At 61.3% G+C, this 17,493-nt stretch overlaps 1 protein-coding gene across 1 annotated transcript in view; it reads right to left on the bottom strand.

Moving 5' to 3' along the window:
- Nucleotides 1-16,769, bottom strand: part of LOC138822860 (cysteine-rich secretory protein LCCL domain-containing 2-like) — a 38,225-nt gene extending 21,456 nt beyond the window's left edge. Inside the window, exons 1-5 of the mRNA XM_070015817.1 lie at nt 16,695-16,769; nt 3,553-3,819; nt 1,884-2,002; nt 1,407-1,539; nt 997-1,112 (exon numbers count right to left, since the gene is read on the bottom strand). Of these exons, the coding sequence (XP_069871918.1) occupies nt 997-1,112; nt 1,407-1,539; nt 1,884-2,002; nt 3,553-3,783 (599 nt within the window). The 5' untranslated portion in view covers nt 3,784-3,819; nt 16,695-16,769. The remainder of the gene's footprint in view (nt 1-996; nt 1,113-1,406; nt 1,540-1,883; nt 2,003-3,552; nt 3,820-16,694) is intronic.
- Between the last annotated feature and the right edge of the window lie 724 nt (nt 16,770-17,493).

Raw genomic sequence — 17,493 nt, forward strand, 5'->3', positions numbered from 1 at the left:
GTGAGACGCTATCTCACAATCATCAGCTCAATGCAGGGCGGAGGGGGGGGGCCCTGCCAGTGGAGGAGGCCCGAGTTCACACCCCAGTACCTCGAAAAGCCAGTAACGTCCCTCACGCCCCCCACCCAGAAATCCCACTGCTGCCAGAGCCGCACAGACCCCAGCGCCCCCCACGCCCCCCACGCCCCCCACGCCCCCCAGCGCCCCCGCACCCCCCAGTGGTGATGGTGAGGATCGTCCCAGCCATGGCTGATAGTGACTTCATCCTCCCCAACCCCCAACACACGCCCCCAGGCCACACCGGCGGGCCTGTGGAGCCTCTACTCCCCCCTACCTCAGGGCTCCCCTCCAGGCCAAAGGAAACGAGCTCATTCCTGCCTCCCTCCGTCACCCAGCCCACTGGGCAGCGCCCCGGGCCGGGCCAGCGGCCAGCCCGAAAACCACAGGCTGCGACCGCGACGCGCAGCCTGCCAAGGGTCAGCCCTGAGCCCCGATGAGGACAAACGCGCACACTGAGGGCACAGGGGCTCCGGGGGGCTCTGCAGCGCTCCCCAGTCCAGACTGTGTACGCGGCTCCTGGGTGCTAGCTATGGAATGTTTTGGGGGAAAGATGAAAATACCACCAAGGCAGACGCTGCGGGCTGCCCATGCCATAGCCAATGGGGCCAACGGGGCAAGACAATCCCCACCTATGATTGGTCCAATTCCGGCCAGTGACTAGGGGAAAGTGTGCCGGGCTTGGAACTGCTAAGGGGGCCGCCCTTTCCTCCCAGGCTACTTCTTTCTGCTTGGGAAGTGCTCTGCAGCCACTTTGGGTCCAGGAGGAAAGAATGGGACAGTGGAGAGAGAAAAGGCCCGAGTGCTATGGACAGGGCAGAGTTACCCGCCGCCTGGAGGTGGCCTGGCCCCTTGTCACGGGAGATGGCCTAGAGCTCTCCCTTGAGGCCTGCGTTGGTGGTGTGACACAGCCCCACAGCCACGGCAGCTTGGTCTTACTTGGGGGAGTAATTGCAGACGAGGTAGACGGCATTCTTCCACACGTCGCCCCAGACGTTGATGGTCGGGCAGGTGTGCACAGCACAGCCGATCTTGTTGGTGGTGGCCCAGACTATCTGGAAAGACAGCAGGCACACGTCAGCGCTCGAGGGGCCGGGCGGCTGGCTCCGGGCTGGGGCTGGAGGCCAGGGCTCCATCTCCTCCACGCGCCCGGACAGCGTGAACACACGCATCTCCAGAGCACACACATGAGCACGTCACACCCAACAGCAGAAGCGCCTGCCGTGTGAAATCCCCGCACAGGTCAGGGCCTTGTGCTCAACTCCAGGAGACGGTGTGAATGAGAGGACCCCGCCTGGCGGGGCCGGGGCCGGGCACGGCGGGGCGTGGGCTGGGGCGGCCCTGGGTACCTGCGTGTAGTGGGTGCACATGGCCCCCGTGCAGCGCTCCGGGCACCAGGGGTTGCACTCGTGCGGGTAGGGGTAGGTGTAGTCCTTCACCTCGTCGTACCAGGACTGCACGTGGAAGCCGGGAGAGCGGTACCTGGGGACAGAGCTCAGTCACATCTCACCCCTGCATGGCAGCAGTGAGCCCTGGGTCGGTCCTCAGTCCTGGGCTGGCCACCCAGGCCCTTTGTCAACTACTTGGAAGTGTTCCTGGCCCCTTGCCTCAGTCTCCCCACAGGCCTAAGGTACGGTTACCTGCCCAATTGCATACTCGCCTTGCTGGGGGCTTGGCTTGACCCCCCAGAACAACACAGGGGCTCACACACACACACCCTCCCCCACCCCCAGCCCCCCACGGCTTGATGTCCAGGACACACACACAGGATCACCCCCATGTGGTCAGGCCCTGCCCGGCGCCCGGCTCCACGCAGGGGCGCGTACCTGCCCCAGTGCACAGCCAGGTTCTGTCCGATGGACACGAGCAGGCTGGACGGCCCGTGCTCCCAGACGCACTCCTGGGCCCAGGCCGCCGCCGACCTCTCCAGCTCTTCATCCCAGGTCTGCAGGGGGAGGAGAGGCGTGCAGCAGGGTCAGGAGCAAGGAGGCAGGGAGCAGGGGCACCCAGTTACCCAGGGGCGGCCGGAAGCCACAACCGCCACCCTGCCAGGTTACTCAACCAGCAGCCGGGCCCGGGGTGTGGTGGGAGCTCCTGCTCTGGGCAGAGCCTCCGCCCTCAGCCCCCGGCGGGGGGTCTCCCTCCCAGGCCCCTGCTCTGACACCCGCTGCCTGGCAAGGGACCGCAATGGCAACAAAATACACCAACGTTCTCCCACAGGCCAGGGAGGGTCCCTCAGCAGCGTGCAGCATCTTGACGGCAGGTGTGAATGAGGCCTGGTTTGGAGGGGACTGCAGCCCCCGGCCTTCCCCAGCCCCTCCTGCCCCTGGCCCCCTGGGCCTGCTTGCCGCGTCCAGGACAGGCTGGTATCCCCCCACAGGGGCAGCGGCCTCAGCCCCTCCTTCCGGGGAGAGAAGTGCACGTGCAGGGCATGTGTGTGCACCAGGTGGGCCCAGCCGAGATGCTGCTGGCGGTGTGGCCTTGGGGTGCCGGCTTGACCTCTCTGGGCCTGTCTTCTCATCTCTTAAAGGGTTAGTGGTGCAAAGGTTCCAGGACAGCAAGCCCCAAAGGAGGCCTGGGCTGGCGCAGTGCCGAGGGCGCCGGCTTCCTCCAGCACCAGCTACGGTGCAGAGCAGGGCTCCCCGCCCTGGCTGCACATCTGCCGTTCTCCAGGGCTGACCTCCTGAATTCCCGCAACAAGCCCTTGGGCATGTGGCAGATGGAAACCGAACCAAAGCCTGGGGCTTGGGAAAGGGTCAGCAACAAACCCGAGGCCACCAGCCAAGAAGTCAGAACTGCAGGCTTCCTGCCACCACGATGTCCCACCCCGGAAGTCAGTGAGCCACAGTGTGGGAAGTGAAATGGCTCATTCAGGAGAGCACCAGCTTTGAGCAAAAAAGCTAAGCAAGCCGGGCACCAGTGGCTCACGCCTGTCACCCTAGCTGCTCAGGAGGCTGAGATCTGAGGATCACGGTTCAAAGCCAGCCCGGGCAGGAAAGTCCGTGAGACTCCTATCTCCAATAAACCACTAGAAAACCAGAAGTGGCGCTGTGGCTCAAGCAGTAGAGTACTCGCCTTGAGCTGAAGAGCGCAGGGACAGCGCCCAGGCCCAGAGTTCAAGCCCCATGACCGACAAAAAAAACAAAAACAAAAACAAAACGCTAAGCAAGTGTGCAAGATCCCCTGAGTTTAAGCCCCAGAACCAGCACACCACACACACACACACACACACACACACACACACACACACACACACACACACACACACACACACACCAGATGGACAGGGCTGGTCCTTGGAGACCTCTGGTACCCGAGGGCCACCCACAGGCTCTCCTAACTACCTCCATAGCTGACCAAAAGCAGGGCTGGCTTCTGGGTGGGGACACAGGTGTCACAAAGGTGACCGGCAAGGCAGCCTCTGCAGGGTGAAGCCAGGCGTGTTTGGCCGAGGCTTGGGTCCCACCCGGCCCCAGTGGGGGCCGCACGGCTCACCATGTGTTCCATGTTGGAGGCCGGGGGATCCACCTGGCCGCGCAGCTTGTTGTGCAGCCTGAGGATCTCCTCGCGGTCCTCCCGCGGGATGGCCCGGCGCACGCGTGCGTGGGGCTCGGCGGGCTGGTACTTGCGGAGCAGTGTCTCCAGGCGCGTGGCATTGGGCAGGAAGAAGCCTTGGGCCCCGCACAGCAGCAGGGCCAGCCCCAGGGAGAGGGCGACGTGGCTCATGTTTCCACACCTGCAGCCTGGGCTCTTCACACAGCTCTGGGAGGAAGACAGGAAGCAGGGACAAGCCCAGTTAGTACCCAACCAGGGACAGCGTCCAGCCCACAGAGCACAGCAACCGGGGCCTTGGGGATGGAGGAGGGCGTGGCCAGGCCTCCTGACGCTCCCGGCCCTGCCTTCAAGCTGCCGTGCCCAGGGGCCCTTGCCTGGCCCAGGCTGGGGTGGGGAGACGGGGGGCCTGGTCCCGGGGCACCTGGGGAGGGAATCGCCTGTCTCGGAGATCCGGAGACCGGCTGGTTAAGGACATCGAGCGCATCTGCAAAAGCGCAGAGCCCTCGCTCTTACGATGCTTCCAGTGCGAAGGGCGGGGACAGGACAGTCCCTGCGGGTGAAGTCCTTCCGCACGGGGGATGGCCTCTTCCCATCTGTCAGCTCCATCACCTTGGTGACCCGGGAAGATGGCGCAGAAGGCCCACCCGCTAGCTCACACCCACTTTACTGATGAGCAGGCCCAGGTCCCACCGTCTCGTGGGAGACTTGAACCAATGGTTCCAAAGACCCCGGCTCCCTTCCACACAGGTCACCACCAGACCCCTGGCTCGGCATCTGACAAACACTTGCTACCGGTCCTGCCTGCTTCTGCTTCACTCCCGAGGCCCACAGGCCTGTGGCCCCTGATGCGGGGGGCGGTGGGATAGAGGATGGACGCGGCCCCGGCCTTGAGGACCCCCCCCTCAGCTGCCCCGGGAGAGGGAAGGGGCGGCAGCTCCCACACAGCGCAGCAGAACGGGGCTGACTCCCGTCCGTGGCATCTTGGGGCCAGGACTCCAGAATTCCGCTGTCCGGGGAGGGCGATGCTGCATTAGCATCACACGGCTCCAGAGGGCTGGGCTTCGGGAGCAGCCATGGGGCGAGGGAGAGGGAGGCAGGGAGGGGACGAGGCTGGGACACTGCTGGCACGAGGGGGCGGGCGGGCGGGCGGCCCAGGGCCATGAGAACTCTGCAGCTCCCATCCGGCCCTGGAAACGCTCCAGTCCTGACGGGGGCCTGCACACACAAATAGCCGGCTGGCAGGGGGATGCTCAGCTGCCCCGTCGCGGGCTGGATGCACTGCCCATCTCCAGAGGGCAGTGGCCTCCAGGGCCAGACACCAGGGCCAGGCAGGGAGGGCGTCTGTGCACTGGCCAAGCCATCTGGCAGTCAAACCAAGAATACGTAATTCCCAGAGTCCCGAGCTCTCTCTCCAGGGTCATGCCACCATACATGGTGACATTTCTAGCTGCCACCGCAGGCCAGGTCAGAGAAGAGACGCAAAAGCACGCTGATGCTGTTGGGACGTGGGAGTGGGGGCCCACGTGCCCAGCGTGCACCCAGCAAGGTGACAGCATTCCATCTGTTTTGGTCTGCTCTTTGGGAGTGTGAGGGGCAGAGACAGAGACCCAGCATAGTGTCCCGGGACCGCGGTGACCGTGATAAGCTGGGCCTGACTGACATGCATCATTCAGAGGGCGATCAGCAGGAGCTGTGGCGAACCCAAGACCTGGGAGAGGGTAGTGTGGTGGAATATTACACAGCAGGAAAAAGACCCCAGCTAGGGTCCTATGTTGGTAGGAATGAATACATAATGCAATGGTAAGTTTAAGAAGCAAGATATAGAACATTTTGCTAATGGCACTCTACACACACATTAAATAAATAAAGAGAAGTTCTAAAGTCTCAGGTACGGAGAGAGCCTCAGTGCTCGCAGCCTCCAGGAGGGAGACCACAGAAGAAAGAAGAGAATGCTGTGGCTTCTCCCGGGCCTTCCCGCGCCTCTTGCCTGCTAAGACCTTGGTCAAGCCTTTTGAAGCAGGCCATTACCACAGGGTCCAAAAGCGGCTGGGCCTGGCTGGAGCGCAAGGGGATGTGGATCTGCGCCGGGGAGGCCCGAGGCCCAGCGTGGGGCTCCGGCCAAGCGCAGCTCTTACAGACTTTACGAGGGCCTGAGGGCAGAGGGCTGGCATCCCCATGGCTGAATTCCAGGATGCCCAGCAAGCCCGCACCTGTGACGGGCTCAGCCTTGCATGTGGAGATCCTGACCTCAGCAGCTGAGAACATGCCTGTATTTGGACGCCCGGCTTCTGAAGAGAGGATTCCGTGAAAGTGTCCTCTGGGTGGATCTGATCTGGCCCGAGACCAGACGTGGGGCCGAGGGACAGCCGCGGGAGGACGTCACCAGCCAGGTGGCTGCAAGCCAGGGCTGAGGCCTGAGCTCCATCTTGGGCTGGTGGCCTGTGGCTCCCTGGCACATACATGGTGGCCGTGGCCATCGCTGCCCAGGCCATGGTTAGGATAGCCCTGGTAGGCGGATGCCAGAGGAATGCACTCTGTCTCCCCTTGGGGGGAGCTGGCACGGGCCTCCCGGCGCACAGGACAACCCTGTGGGAGAGTGAGCTCATGTACCGCCCAGAGGGGGACAGAGCCTTTACACCCCTCTGAGGGGTACCTGTCACCCCCACCGGTGACACACCTTTGGCTCAACATCAGAGCTGATGTCTGGGCCAGGCACTCAGCTGCAGATGGCCGGGCAGTGGCTCGCGTGTGGGTGGCGGAGCCCCAGCATTCCCCCCATACAGCTCTGTGCTTTCAACCTCCAGTCTCCTGCAACACCACTGCGGAAGCGCCCGCTGTCCGCCCAGGCTGAGCAGGGCCGGAAGCGTCTCTGGCAGACCTCAGCTGTGTTATTGCAAAACAAAGCCCAGGGGACCACAGAGAGGCTGACAGCCCCGAGATCTCCCAAGAACACGTGAGGCCGTGTGGAGAACGAAGCTCTCCCAGCCCAGGGCCAACATGGAGCCAGGCTGTCCACTGAGCAGGGCGTCTGTGCCGGGGCGTGAACTCAGGGCCTGAGCGGCCCTTAGCTCTGTCACCCAAAGCTGGGACTCTTCCTTGAGCCCCAGCTCAACTTCCAGAGTTCTGTTGGTTCATTGAAGGTATTTTCCTGCGCAGGCCAGTTCTGCTCTGTGATCCTCAGATCTCAGCCTCCTGAATAGTTAGGATGACAAGCGTGAGCCACCGGCACCTGGTTGTTCAGGGGCTCTGCCAGGGAAGGGCTAATTATATCCTCATTTTGCAGCCAATAAAACCGAGTCCCAGGTGAGCGCTGATGGCTCACACCTGTCATCCTAGCCACTCAGGAGGCTGAGATCTGAGGATCGTGGTTTGAAGCCAGCCCAAGTCAAACAGTCCTCGTGAGACTCTTATCTTCAATTAACCACCTGACAACTGGAAGTGGCGCTGTGGCTCAAGGTGATAAGCACCGGCAGCCTTGAGCGAAAGAGCTCAGGGACGGCGCCCAGGCCGAGTTCAAGCCCCACAACCAACAAAGCAAAATGAAACAAAACAGAAAATGAGTCCTGTGGATGTTAACCAGATTGTGAGCCGGGGCAGTTGAAGGTGGAATCAGGACCCTAGGGGGAGGCTGGGGGGGGCAGGGGGCTTGGGCCGCTCAAATGAAGGCTCTGTGGACATTTGGGGTGCAGGGGATCACGATGCTGCAGAGCTTACAACGCTCAGGAGCAGGAGAGCAAGGCGGCCTCCTGTGTCATCCTTCCTCCCTCCCCCCCCCCCCCCCCCCCCCCCCCGCAGCTGCTCCGTGAATGTTGAGGAAGTTTGCCAGGAGGGAGAATTAGGACGGAGCTGAGCTGTCATCGCAGCACATGCCGTTCCCATAGCCCATCCCATGGCCCCCGGCCTACCCTCCCTCGGGATCAGCAGCCTTCTGCCTGCTCATCCAGGGTTCCGCTTCCTGGAAGTATATTCACCGCAGACCTGTGGTCTGCTGCTGCTGACCCCGCGGCTCAAGAAATACTTATGGGGTGAATGCATAGCTCCCCACCCCCAGATCAGAAGCGCCAGATAAAGACTGGATAACTCCAACGCCTGTGGTTGCCTGCAGCCTCGGACCCTGCGGGAAGGAGATCTGGGTCTGATTCCTGACACTGCACTCACCAGCTGTGCAGCCTGGGACAGAGCACCAGCTGCTCTGGGTCCCCCAGTGCACATCTGTAAGGCAGAGGCGTTTGAGCTCCCCAGCTGCGTGCTTCAATCACGGCCCGGCACAAGCTCTAACAGGAAATGTGAAGCCCCGCGCCCCAGGCTCACTCCTGGGATCCCAGCTACCCGGGAGGCTGAGGATTGAGCTGAAAGCAGGAAGGTCCGGAAGTGGAACTGTGGTTCAGGTGGTAGAGTGCCAGCCTTGAGCAAAAAAGCTAAGCAAGAAAGCAAGGCTCTGATTTCAACCCTAGAGCCAGCACAGAAACACAAACGTATTTAATTGCAAGATTATATAATTGAATGCTACCAGCAGCTGGGTTTAACTGGGACGGGTTCATCCCGCCTCACACTCCGGGCTGGCTGAGTACTGCTCAGCCCAACGCCTAGTGCCAGTAGCAACCTGGCTCTGACATTGTTGCTCCATCTTACAGATGAGGAGGCCGAGGCTCACCCACCGAGGCCCGAGGAGCCCCTCTGGCCCCCGCCCATCCGCCGGCCCCTGCAGGGAGCCCCTATCAGGCCCTCTGCCCCACTACCCCACATCCAGGCTGCATGTCTGGCTACGGCAGGCTGCCCACGGGATGGCAGCTGACTGTGGAAGGCCGGGGGCTTCCCCAGGCTCTGCGTTTCCTCAGAACTAGTAAGGAAAACGCAGACTGTGAGCAGAGGCCAACGACAGATCCAAGTCAGACCCACAAACCACCCAGAAATTCCAGGAATGAAGTGGTGGCTGGAAGGATGGGTCCCCCCTCTCCCCCCAGTGTGTCTCGGCCGAGCCCAGAGCTGGGCAGAGGCTGGGCAGCTCGCCCCGTTACAGACGCCGGGTGAGTCCCAGACATCTCCCCTCCTCCAGGGTTCCTGTCGGTTTTCCTAAAGCCCTTTGACAAGATGGAGGCCAGACCCAGGGGAAGCAACAGGCTGGCTCCTTCCCTTGCTGGCCACTTGGAGCCGCCCCAGGCCTCCCCCCCCTGGCTGCTCTAGGCCCTGACAGCCAAGTGCCCTCCGTCAGCCTCCTGGGCCTAGCTGCAACCACTGGCTGCACGGCATTCCTGACCCCGCACAGCGGGGCTGCGCAATCCTAATGGGATCTGAAGGTCTTGTCAGGGCACTTAACAGATCTAGAATGCCCGCTCATTGTCTTTAAATACTATGCTGAGAAAGGAGAAAACTCTGGGCAAAATGAGAAGCTCAGTCATTCAACAAACACTTAATCGACTTTGTGCAAAACACAGAACTGAGAACCCAGGAGGGTCCACACAAGCCAAGATAAGACATACAAACAGTCGTACTGCACTGGCCGGATAGTAAATTAATAGAGTCTTCAAATATCCAACGTCCCGCTCCTGGGCGTCTGGCTTCTTGCCAGTGTGTGATTGTTTCTGTGGAAACAGTGTCCCGCCATGCTTTGGATGCAGGCCCCCATCTCCCAAAGAAAAGAAGTGACTGGCTCCTCCCATAGAGCTGTGCCCTCTGGGGGAGGGGGAGCTGTGGCTCGTCTCCGGCTGGCCGGCCCTTCTGCAAGCCTCCAGTTCCTACTTGGGGATGGACGGGGGCAGAGGAGGTGCAAAGGCCCAGGAAAGAGTGCTCTCGTGGGGCTGGGAAGGTGGCTCAGTGGTAGAGCGCTTGCCTTGCATGCCTGAGGCCCTGGGTTCGATTCCTCAGCACCACATAAACAGAAAAAAAAAAGCCAGAAGTGGCGCTGTGGCTCAAGTGGTAGAGCGCTAGCCTTGAGCTGAAGAGCTGAGGGACAGCGCCCAGGCCCAGAGTTCAGGCCCCACAACCGGACCCAAAAAAAAAATTAAAAAAAAAAAAAAGTGCTCTCGCGGCCTACGCAGCTGGTCCATGCTGCAGGTGTCAGGGCAGCAGCCCAGACCTGGGGGCCCTGGGGGTCTGCACTGAGCTAGCACGGGGATGGAGATGGCGGACGGACAGACAGACAGACACGCTCTGCACTGGGAAGGTGGGCTCTGATGGGTTGTGGAGATGGGCAGGTGTGGCTGACCTTGAGAAAAACAAACTCCAGGCAGCAGGGACAAGGACAGAGGCCCCGAGGCAGTGACAGGCTGTGGCCAGGCTTCACCCAAGCAAGTGGGAGCAGAGAGGACTGGGGTCCCAGGGAGGTCAGGGCCAGCCCAGCACTGCGAGGGGCGTCTGTGCCCTACAGCACAGAGGAGCGTGGGGGGCTTATCTGGAGGGGGGAGCAGGAGGAGGAGCCAGGAGAGTGGAAGGAGGAGGAGGAAGAACGGGAGGAGGGGGAGTATGTGAGGAAGTCTGATTTATGCTGTGGACGTCTGCAGAAACCCAGACAGACCTCACAGACACTGCTGCACAACGCAAGCCAGACGCCCGTGATTAAACATGCAACGCTCAAAACCAGCAAAACAGCGTAAGTCAGTAGAAAGCAGCTCAGAAATAGTTTCCTGCGGGGTAATGGGGGAGGGGGGAGACGGTGGGCACTGGGTGTGCCAAAGGGGGTTCTGGGGACCCATCCATCTCTGAGGCCGCATCTTCTAGGAAATTCACCTGACAGCCCATGATGGATGGAGGGAGAGGTCTTCTTTTGCATGTTGACCTTGAGAACTTTTAAAAGTAAATGCTTTTAAAAAAAAAAACAAAAAACTTTGGACTTGCTCAGGCGGTGGGGGGCTCTGTGAAGCATGGGTGCAGAGTGAGACAGAACCTCCCCCCTCCCCCCCAGCCTCGCTCACCCTCTGGAGCCTCCTGGCTGAGACCGACCCCAGGCCTGGGCCCAACGGCCCTTTCCAAAGCAGACTTCACTGGTAGGAGCCCAGATAAGGCCCTGCCAGCCGCCGCCCTGCCGGCCGCCTGGAGCAGCACGCGGCTCCCAGACAGGGCCCGGTTCATCCCGTCTGAGAGAGCACTTTGTCCCAGGCTGCCAAGGCCTCGCCGAAAATACCTGCCTGGTCCCAGGCAGCCAGGCCTTGAAGTCGCGGCCGTGAACGGCGTGTTCAGAGCCGGGCCGGCCTCAGAAGAGAACAGACGGGCTGTGTGGGAGAGCTGCTGGGGATGGCGTGAAGGGCTGCGGCGATATCACTGCCTGTCAGGGACACGTCGGTGTCCGGTGCATGGAGGGTCCACGCAGGTGCACGGCGCTGGGTTTCCGGCACCCACAGCAGTGCACATGCTCCAGAGAAAGCCTGGGTCCTGGGGACAATACTCAGGACCGGAGCATCGGGGCCAGCTCTATGCCAGCAGTGCCACCAAGCCGGGCACACGGCCACAGAGAGGCAGGAAACACCAGTGCCCTGTTGCTTTGTATTCCCAGTGCCTGGGACCAGAGGGCCTCTGGCAGGCTGAGTGTACCCCAGTCCCACAGCTGACTCTGCAGGAAGGGGGGAGGGGCAGGCTGGCCATCCCTCCACCCCATCTTTGTGCCACAGCCCGGGATGGCTCCCGGGACCCAGGCCGCTCCCCTGAGTCCTGTGCGTCCTGCATACCTGCTTACAGCAGCTCATCCCACCTGCTCTGACTCAGGCCGCCCCTGGCGGGCCCAACACCTTAGTGCCTATTGAGGTCCAGGCGCTGCCAGACCCAGGGACCCTACTTTGAGAACACTGCTGGGGGCACGGTGAAAGCAGACAGGGTGCACACAGAGGAAACGCCACCCTCTCCGTGCTGGAGGGCGAGCGACCCTAGCCAGACCCTAGCCACCGCAGCCACCACGGGCGGGATGGAAATCCGCCCAGACACCCACGGCTGCTAAGGAGGCTCTTTAGAAAACCTCCGAGTAGAGCTGCAATCCTGCCGTACCTCTCCTGGGCACGTCTGAAGGAATGCAGGTCAGCACGCGAGAGACACCCACACACCCACTTTTATTGCTACCCTGTTCACGATCGCCAAGCTGCGGAATCAGCCACAGTGTCCCTCAATGGGTGAATGGTTAAAGAAACTGTGATATGTGTGTATAAAAGGAGTACTGTTGAAGCCGGGTCAGTGGCTCACAGCTGTCATCCTAGTATTTGGGAGGCTGAGATCTGAGGATTGCAGTTCAAAGTCAGCCCCGGCAGAAAAGTCCGTGAGACTCATCTCCATTGAACAGCCAGAAAATTGGAAGTGGCGCTATGGTTCAAGTGGTAGAATGCTTGCCTTGAGCTGAAGAGCGCAGAGACAGTGCACAGGCCCAGAGTTCAAGCCCCATAACTGACAAAAAAAAAAGGGGGGGGGGGAATACTATCCAGTCATGAAAAAGAATGAATTGATGTCATTTGCAGGAAGAATGGGTGGGAATGGAAGATCATGTTAAGCAAAATAAGCCATACGGAGAAAGTAAAAAATACTGCTTGTTTCCTCTCCTGAGCAGAATCTAGTTCTAAAGCAGACAGAGAGACAGCCCCCCCCCCAAATGCTGTGAGCATAGAAGGGAACTACAGAGGGGCCGACGCGGGGAGGAGGTGACGGGAGGAAACCAAATCGAAGCGTGTACATGAATGAGAAGTTCACGGGGAAACCCATTATTTTGTCGAAGGTAAAGGCTTTGTTGGAGACGAGCCCCATACGGTAAAGATCAGCTTTAAAGGGGCGGCGGGCTCCCCGTGAGCAGAGGGATCGCCAGCTCTGGGATGGGGGGATTGCTGCGGGGCTGTGCACCTGCTCGGTCCCCTTGGGGCCACCTGGGGTGGGTCTCCATTCCCAGGAGACACAGTTCATTTCAGGGTGAGCGGCCGTGAGCTGCCAGTTTCACCACATTGCTGCCTCAGCCTACTACACCTTCGCTTGGGTTGCTCACCTGCGGAGTGCGCAGCCGTGGTCAGCCACAGCCCGCCCCTCGTTCCCGGCCCGGGTCAGGCTGGCTCCGGCCAGGCACCAGCTCTCCATCCTAGCGCACAGCGGGGGCAGGCCTGCTCTGGCATTACTCGACAGGAACAAAATGCAAGTGTGATCCTTTTCCTTCTGGAACACTGCCTCTCCGCAATCCAAGAGGGATTGGAAATGTGGCATTTCGTAAGTTCTAGTGTTTTGTTTTTTTAAATGATGGGTCAGAAGTTGCGCAATCCTCCCTTAGCCCTTTTCCCTGCTGACCGAGTGCTTCTGACTAAGCCAGCACAGCGCTGCAGGCAATCAAAGTGGTCTCCCTGGCTGGACCCTCTGTCTCCACCGTGCAGAAAGGGGGTGCTGCCCGGGAGCACCCCAGTGCCAAGCTGGAAACAGAGCAGGGCTCCCTCGGGACGGTGTCTCACACAGGACTCTCCACCATTGTCGGGTGACTCTGGGTGGAGCGCTACCACTCCCCACAGGACACCCCGATGCTGGGGCTCCTGAACCCACACGAGGAGTCACACGCTCTCCGGAACACAAGCACCTGAGTGGACGCGTCTTCATCCAGCAAGTCGGGAAAGAGGACACGGGTCCTCAGCACGTCACACAGGGCTGGCGTGTGACCCAGCCACCCCGCCAGGTACACACCCAAGAGGAGGACACACGTCCACACCTGAATGCAGTGCTCAGAGCAGATCCGCCCATCGCAGCCAGAGCTGCAGACAGAGATGTTCTAGAACAAGAAGAGAGGCTCACCGCCAGGGAGCATGCAAGACCCTGAGTTTCAAGCCTCAGTACTAGCATGGAGGAGGAGGAGGAGAAAGAGGAGGAGGAGAAGGAGGAGAGAAGAGGACAGAGGATTGGGCATGGTAGTTCCCCCCTGGATTCCACTGCAGCAGGGAGGCAGAAGTAGGGGGTGGGTGCTTAAATTGGAGGCTGGCCTTGGCTACATAGTGAGTCCTCATCTCAGAAAAACAAAAATAGTCAGGCATGGTAGCTCCCTCCTGTAATCCTAGCTACTTTGAGGTGTAAGGCTTGGGGGATCACCCTTAGAGGCCAGTTCAGGCAAATGTCAAGACTCCATCTCAGCCAATGGCTGGGTATGGTGGTACATACCTGTCATCCCAACCACACGTAACTTAGGCTGCTCTGTGCATAAAGTGAGACCCTACCTCAAAAATAACCAGGGCAAAAAGGGCTGGCAGAGTGGCTCGGGTGTAGAGTGCCTGCCTAGTTAGTCTGAGGTGCTGAGTTCAAATCCCAATACTGCCCCCTAAAAAAGAAAGCGGAATGAAATTCTGTTAGACGACTGAATGGGTGAAACTTTAAGACATCCAGACTCAAGACCACACACTGTGGGGTTCCAACGTGCACAATGTCCAGAATAAACAACTCCACAGACAGAAAGAGAGGAGGCTGCCGGGGCGGGGGGAGTGGGGCGCAGGGGCGGCATCTCCTGAGGGGATGGCAGTGCCCAGGAATTGGGCAGCGACCGCAGTCTTGCCAGGCTGCCAGCGTACTGTCCCAGGGATTGGAGCACAGTTAAGCGCTAAAGTGGCAAATTGGGTATTTGTGTATATTTTACCACAACACATTGTTTCTAGGAAAGAAGAAAAGAAAGAGCCTGGCAGGTCCCGGGAATGCCCTGCCCCCAGCCCAGGAGCGCACACGCACACGCGTGCACATGTGTGTGTGTGTGCCCGTGCACACATGCGCGTGTGCCAGCTCTGTGGTGACGTGTGCTCTGATTGGGGCTTCACCAAGCGCCCAGGTCCCCGGCCCAGGCGATGCTAATCAGCTGTCACTGGAGATGAAGTGACATAAATTTTGCTGGCTCTGGCTTTCCCGGCTTGACAGCTGTCAGCCCCTTTGAGTGACGCTGGCTTTACACATCTGGGACTGATTGAAAACCAGCGGGTTTGCAAAAAGAAAAGAAAAGAAAGAAAAAAGAGCAGTAGACACGGAGGCACCTCCTAGACGCAGCAAATTACGCTGGTGACAGATCAGAGCACGTTCCAACTCCTGCCGGCTGGGGGTCAGCGTCGAGGGTCCCGACTCTAACATATATCAAATGCAAGCTACAAAGGACCAGATGCCCAGCCTGGGGGCTTTGAGATGCCTCTGACTGCTCTTCACCAGCCCCATCCTCCCCAGGCAAGCCTGGACACAGGACTAACAGGACTACAGGGGCCAGCACTGATGTGGGTCCCCAGACACAGCTCTCGAGTGCACAGAACTGCTACCTGAGCCCAAGCCCTGTATCCACCCACCCCCTTCCTGCCCCTGTCCCATCTGGGACTCAGGGACTCAGGGTGCCCCCAGCAGCACGAGAAGCCATGCCGCTCTCTCTGATGGTCACACGCCTGGTCGCAATGCATGCTTTCCTCCCAACCTGTGGCAGGATCCAGCCAGGCTGGCAGCTCCCGCCAGCCCTGGTGGTCACACACAGCCAAAGCACTTTGAACCTTAATGTGCACCCACCACACAGAACAGTGAGGCTGCTCATGAAAACCTGGGCATGTCTGCCTGGCCCATGGGAAATACCTGGTGTCTGGTATCATAACTGTTCCTGCGCAGTCTTAGAAGCCTCCACACATTTAAACCCCCCTTTCCATTTCCCTTGCCTGGGGCCAGAATCCAGCTGCTTTCCCTGGGACCCTGACTTGTGCAGGTCAAGTCTTAAAAGAGGCAGGACCGGGACTGGGAATGTGGCTTAGTGACAGAGTGCTCCCCTAGCAGGCATGAAGCCCTGGGTTCGATTCCTTAGTACCATATACACAGAAAAGGCTGGAAGTGGCACTATAGCTCAAGCGGTAGAATGCAAAAGAAGCTCAGGGACAGTGCCCAGGTCCTGAGTTCAAACCCCAGGACTGGGAAAAAAAAAAAGAGGCAGGAGCTAGAGAGTCAGAGCTCAGGGTCTGGACCCCAGCGAACTGTCACTGACGACAGTCACTCACCAGCCGAGGAGCCCTAGACAGGCTCCACTGGACCCCAGCCTGGAAAGGAGGGTCAGCACCAGGCCCGCCACCGGGTGTGGAAGGGATGCGGAGAACAGGAGAGCTGCCCCGACCCCGCCTCCCGCTTCAGACACACACCTGCGGCGTCTCCCTGGGTGGCAAAGCAGCCAGCTCTGGGCAGAAGCAGGAGACCGGTGCACACAGCTTGGAAAGCCCTGGCACCATCCTCCGGGTCTGTCTGGGGTGGGTGAGCATGCCCTGTCTCCCTGGCACCATCCTCTGGGTCTGTCGGGGTGGGTGAACATGCCCTGTCCCTGGCACCATCCTCTGGGTCCGTCGGGGTGGGTGAGCATGCCCTGTCCCTGGCACCATCCTCTGGGTCCATCCGGGGTGGTGAGCATGTCCTGTCCCTGGCAGGACCCTCCGGGTCCGTCCGGGGTGGTGAGCATGCCCTGTCCCTGGCAGGACCCTCCGGGTCTGTCGGGGTGGTGAGCATGCCCTGTCCCTGGCAGGACCCTCTGGGTCTGTCGGGGTGGCGAGCATGCCCTGTCCCTGGCACCATCCTCTGGGTCCATCCGGGGTGGCGAGCATGTCCTGTCTCCCTGGCAGGACCCTCCGGGTCCGTCCGGGGTGGTGAGCATGTCCTGTCTCCCTGGCAGGACCCTCCGGGTCCGTCCGGGGTGGCAAGCATGCCCTGTCCCTGGCAGGACCCTCTGGGTCTGTCGGGGTGGCGAGCATGTCCTGTCCCTGCCAGCTTCTGCAGGACCCAGACCCTAGAAGGGGGACGCAGGCTCACCCAACTCAACCAGGGCCAGGATTTCCAAGGCCCAGGTGGAAATGCGCCCGTGCCGGCGGCAGGGGGCCGGGCATCGGCAGCTGCGCCCTTCCCGGGCCGGCCGGGCCTCACCTGGCGGCTTGGGACGCCGGGGTGGAGCGGACCCGGGGCAGGGGGCCCGGGGTCTGCACCTAGGCGGGGCTGGGTCCGGCTCTTCCTCCGGGGAGCCTGGGCGGGCGCTGTGCTGGGGACCGGCTCCCCCCACACGGGTCGTTCCCGAGGACACCCCGGCCCGGCCCCGCGGGAGCCGGCGCGCCCCCGCCCCGCGCCCAGCCCGCCCCGGCTGGCTTCAGGCGCTGCAGACGGCTTACCTCCGCGGGCTCCGCGGCCGTCGGGCACCGGCGTGGGCTCGGAGAGGGCACGGCCGAGCTCGGGACCCTGCGAACACCGGGAGCGGCAAGCGTCCCCCGGGCCGGGCGCGCCGTCTCTTGTAGGCCGCTCGCCGCCCTGAAACCACGCCCCCGGGCAGCCCGCGGCGCTGATTGGACGGCGCGGCCCTGACCCCGCCCCGGCCACGCCCGCGGGGCGGGGCTCTGGGGGCGGGGGGGGGCGGGGGGGGGGACGCATGGTCTCCTCCCCGTGACCGTAAAAGTCGTCTTCCCTGCGCGCTTCGTGACGGGCGTTGTGGGCAAACCGTGCGCACCCGGCCCTCGGGAGCAGCCCCAGCCCAGGACGGTGGCACCTGCGAACCTGAAATCCCGGAGGCCGGGGACAGCCACAGGGACTCAAGCCCGAGCCTGGCCAGGCTGTCCGCGCATCCTGAAGGACCCCGCGCATGGCGTCCCCTCTCCATCCCTGCTCGTTCAACCCTGGTGTCATCTCAGGTCAGGCAGGGCACCGGGTGCCAGGCTCACCCATCCAGTGCTTCCGAAGCTCCTGACGCTGCCCGGCAGGAGTGACATGGGTGACCCTGGCTCCACACAGCCCAATCCAAGGCGGGAAGAGGCCGGTGTCAACACCACCCCATGGTGCCCAGCCCCCAACGCCATCCCACGGCCACCCCAGCCCCGCCACCCTCATGCCAAGGCCTGAGCTTCAATCCTGACTCCCCCACAGCTGGGTGTCTCTGCTCAGGTCACCTAACCTCTCTGGCTGGATCACACCAGAGGC

This window comes from Dipodomys merriami, unplaced genomic scaffold (assembly GCF_024711535.1).
Source record: "Dipodomys merriami isolate MVZ:Mamm:240054 unplaced genomic scaffold, mDipMer1.0.p SCAF_116, whole genome shotgun sequence".
In the NCBI taxonomy this organism is placed as follows: domain Eukaryota; kingdom Metazoa; phylum Chordata; class Mammalia; order Rodentia; family Heteromyidae; genus Dipodomys; species Dipodomys merriami.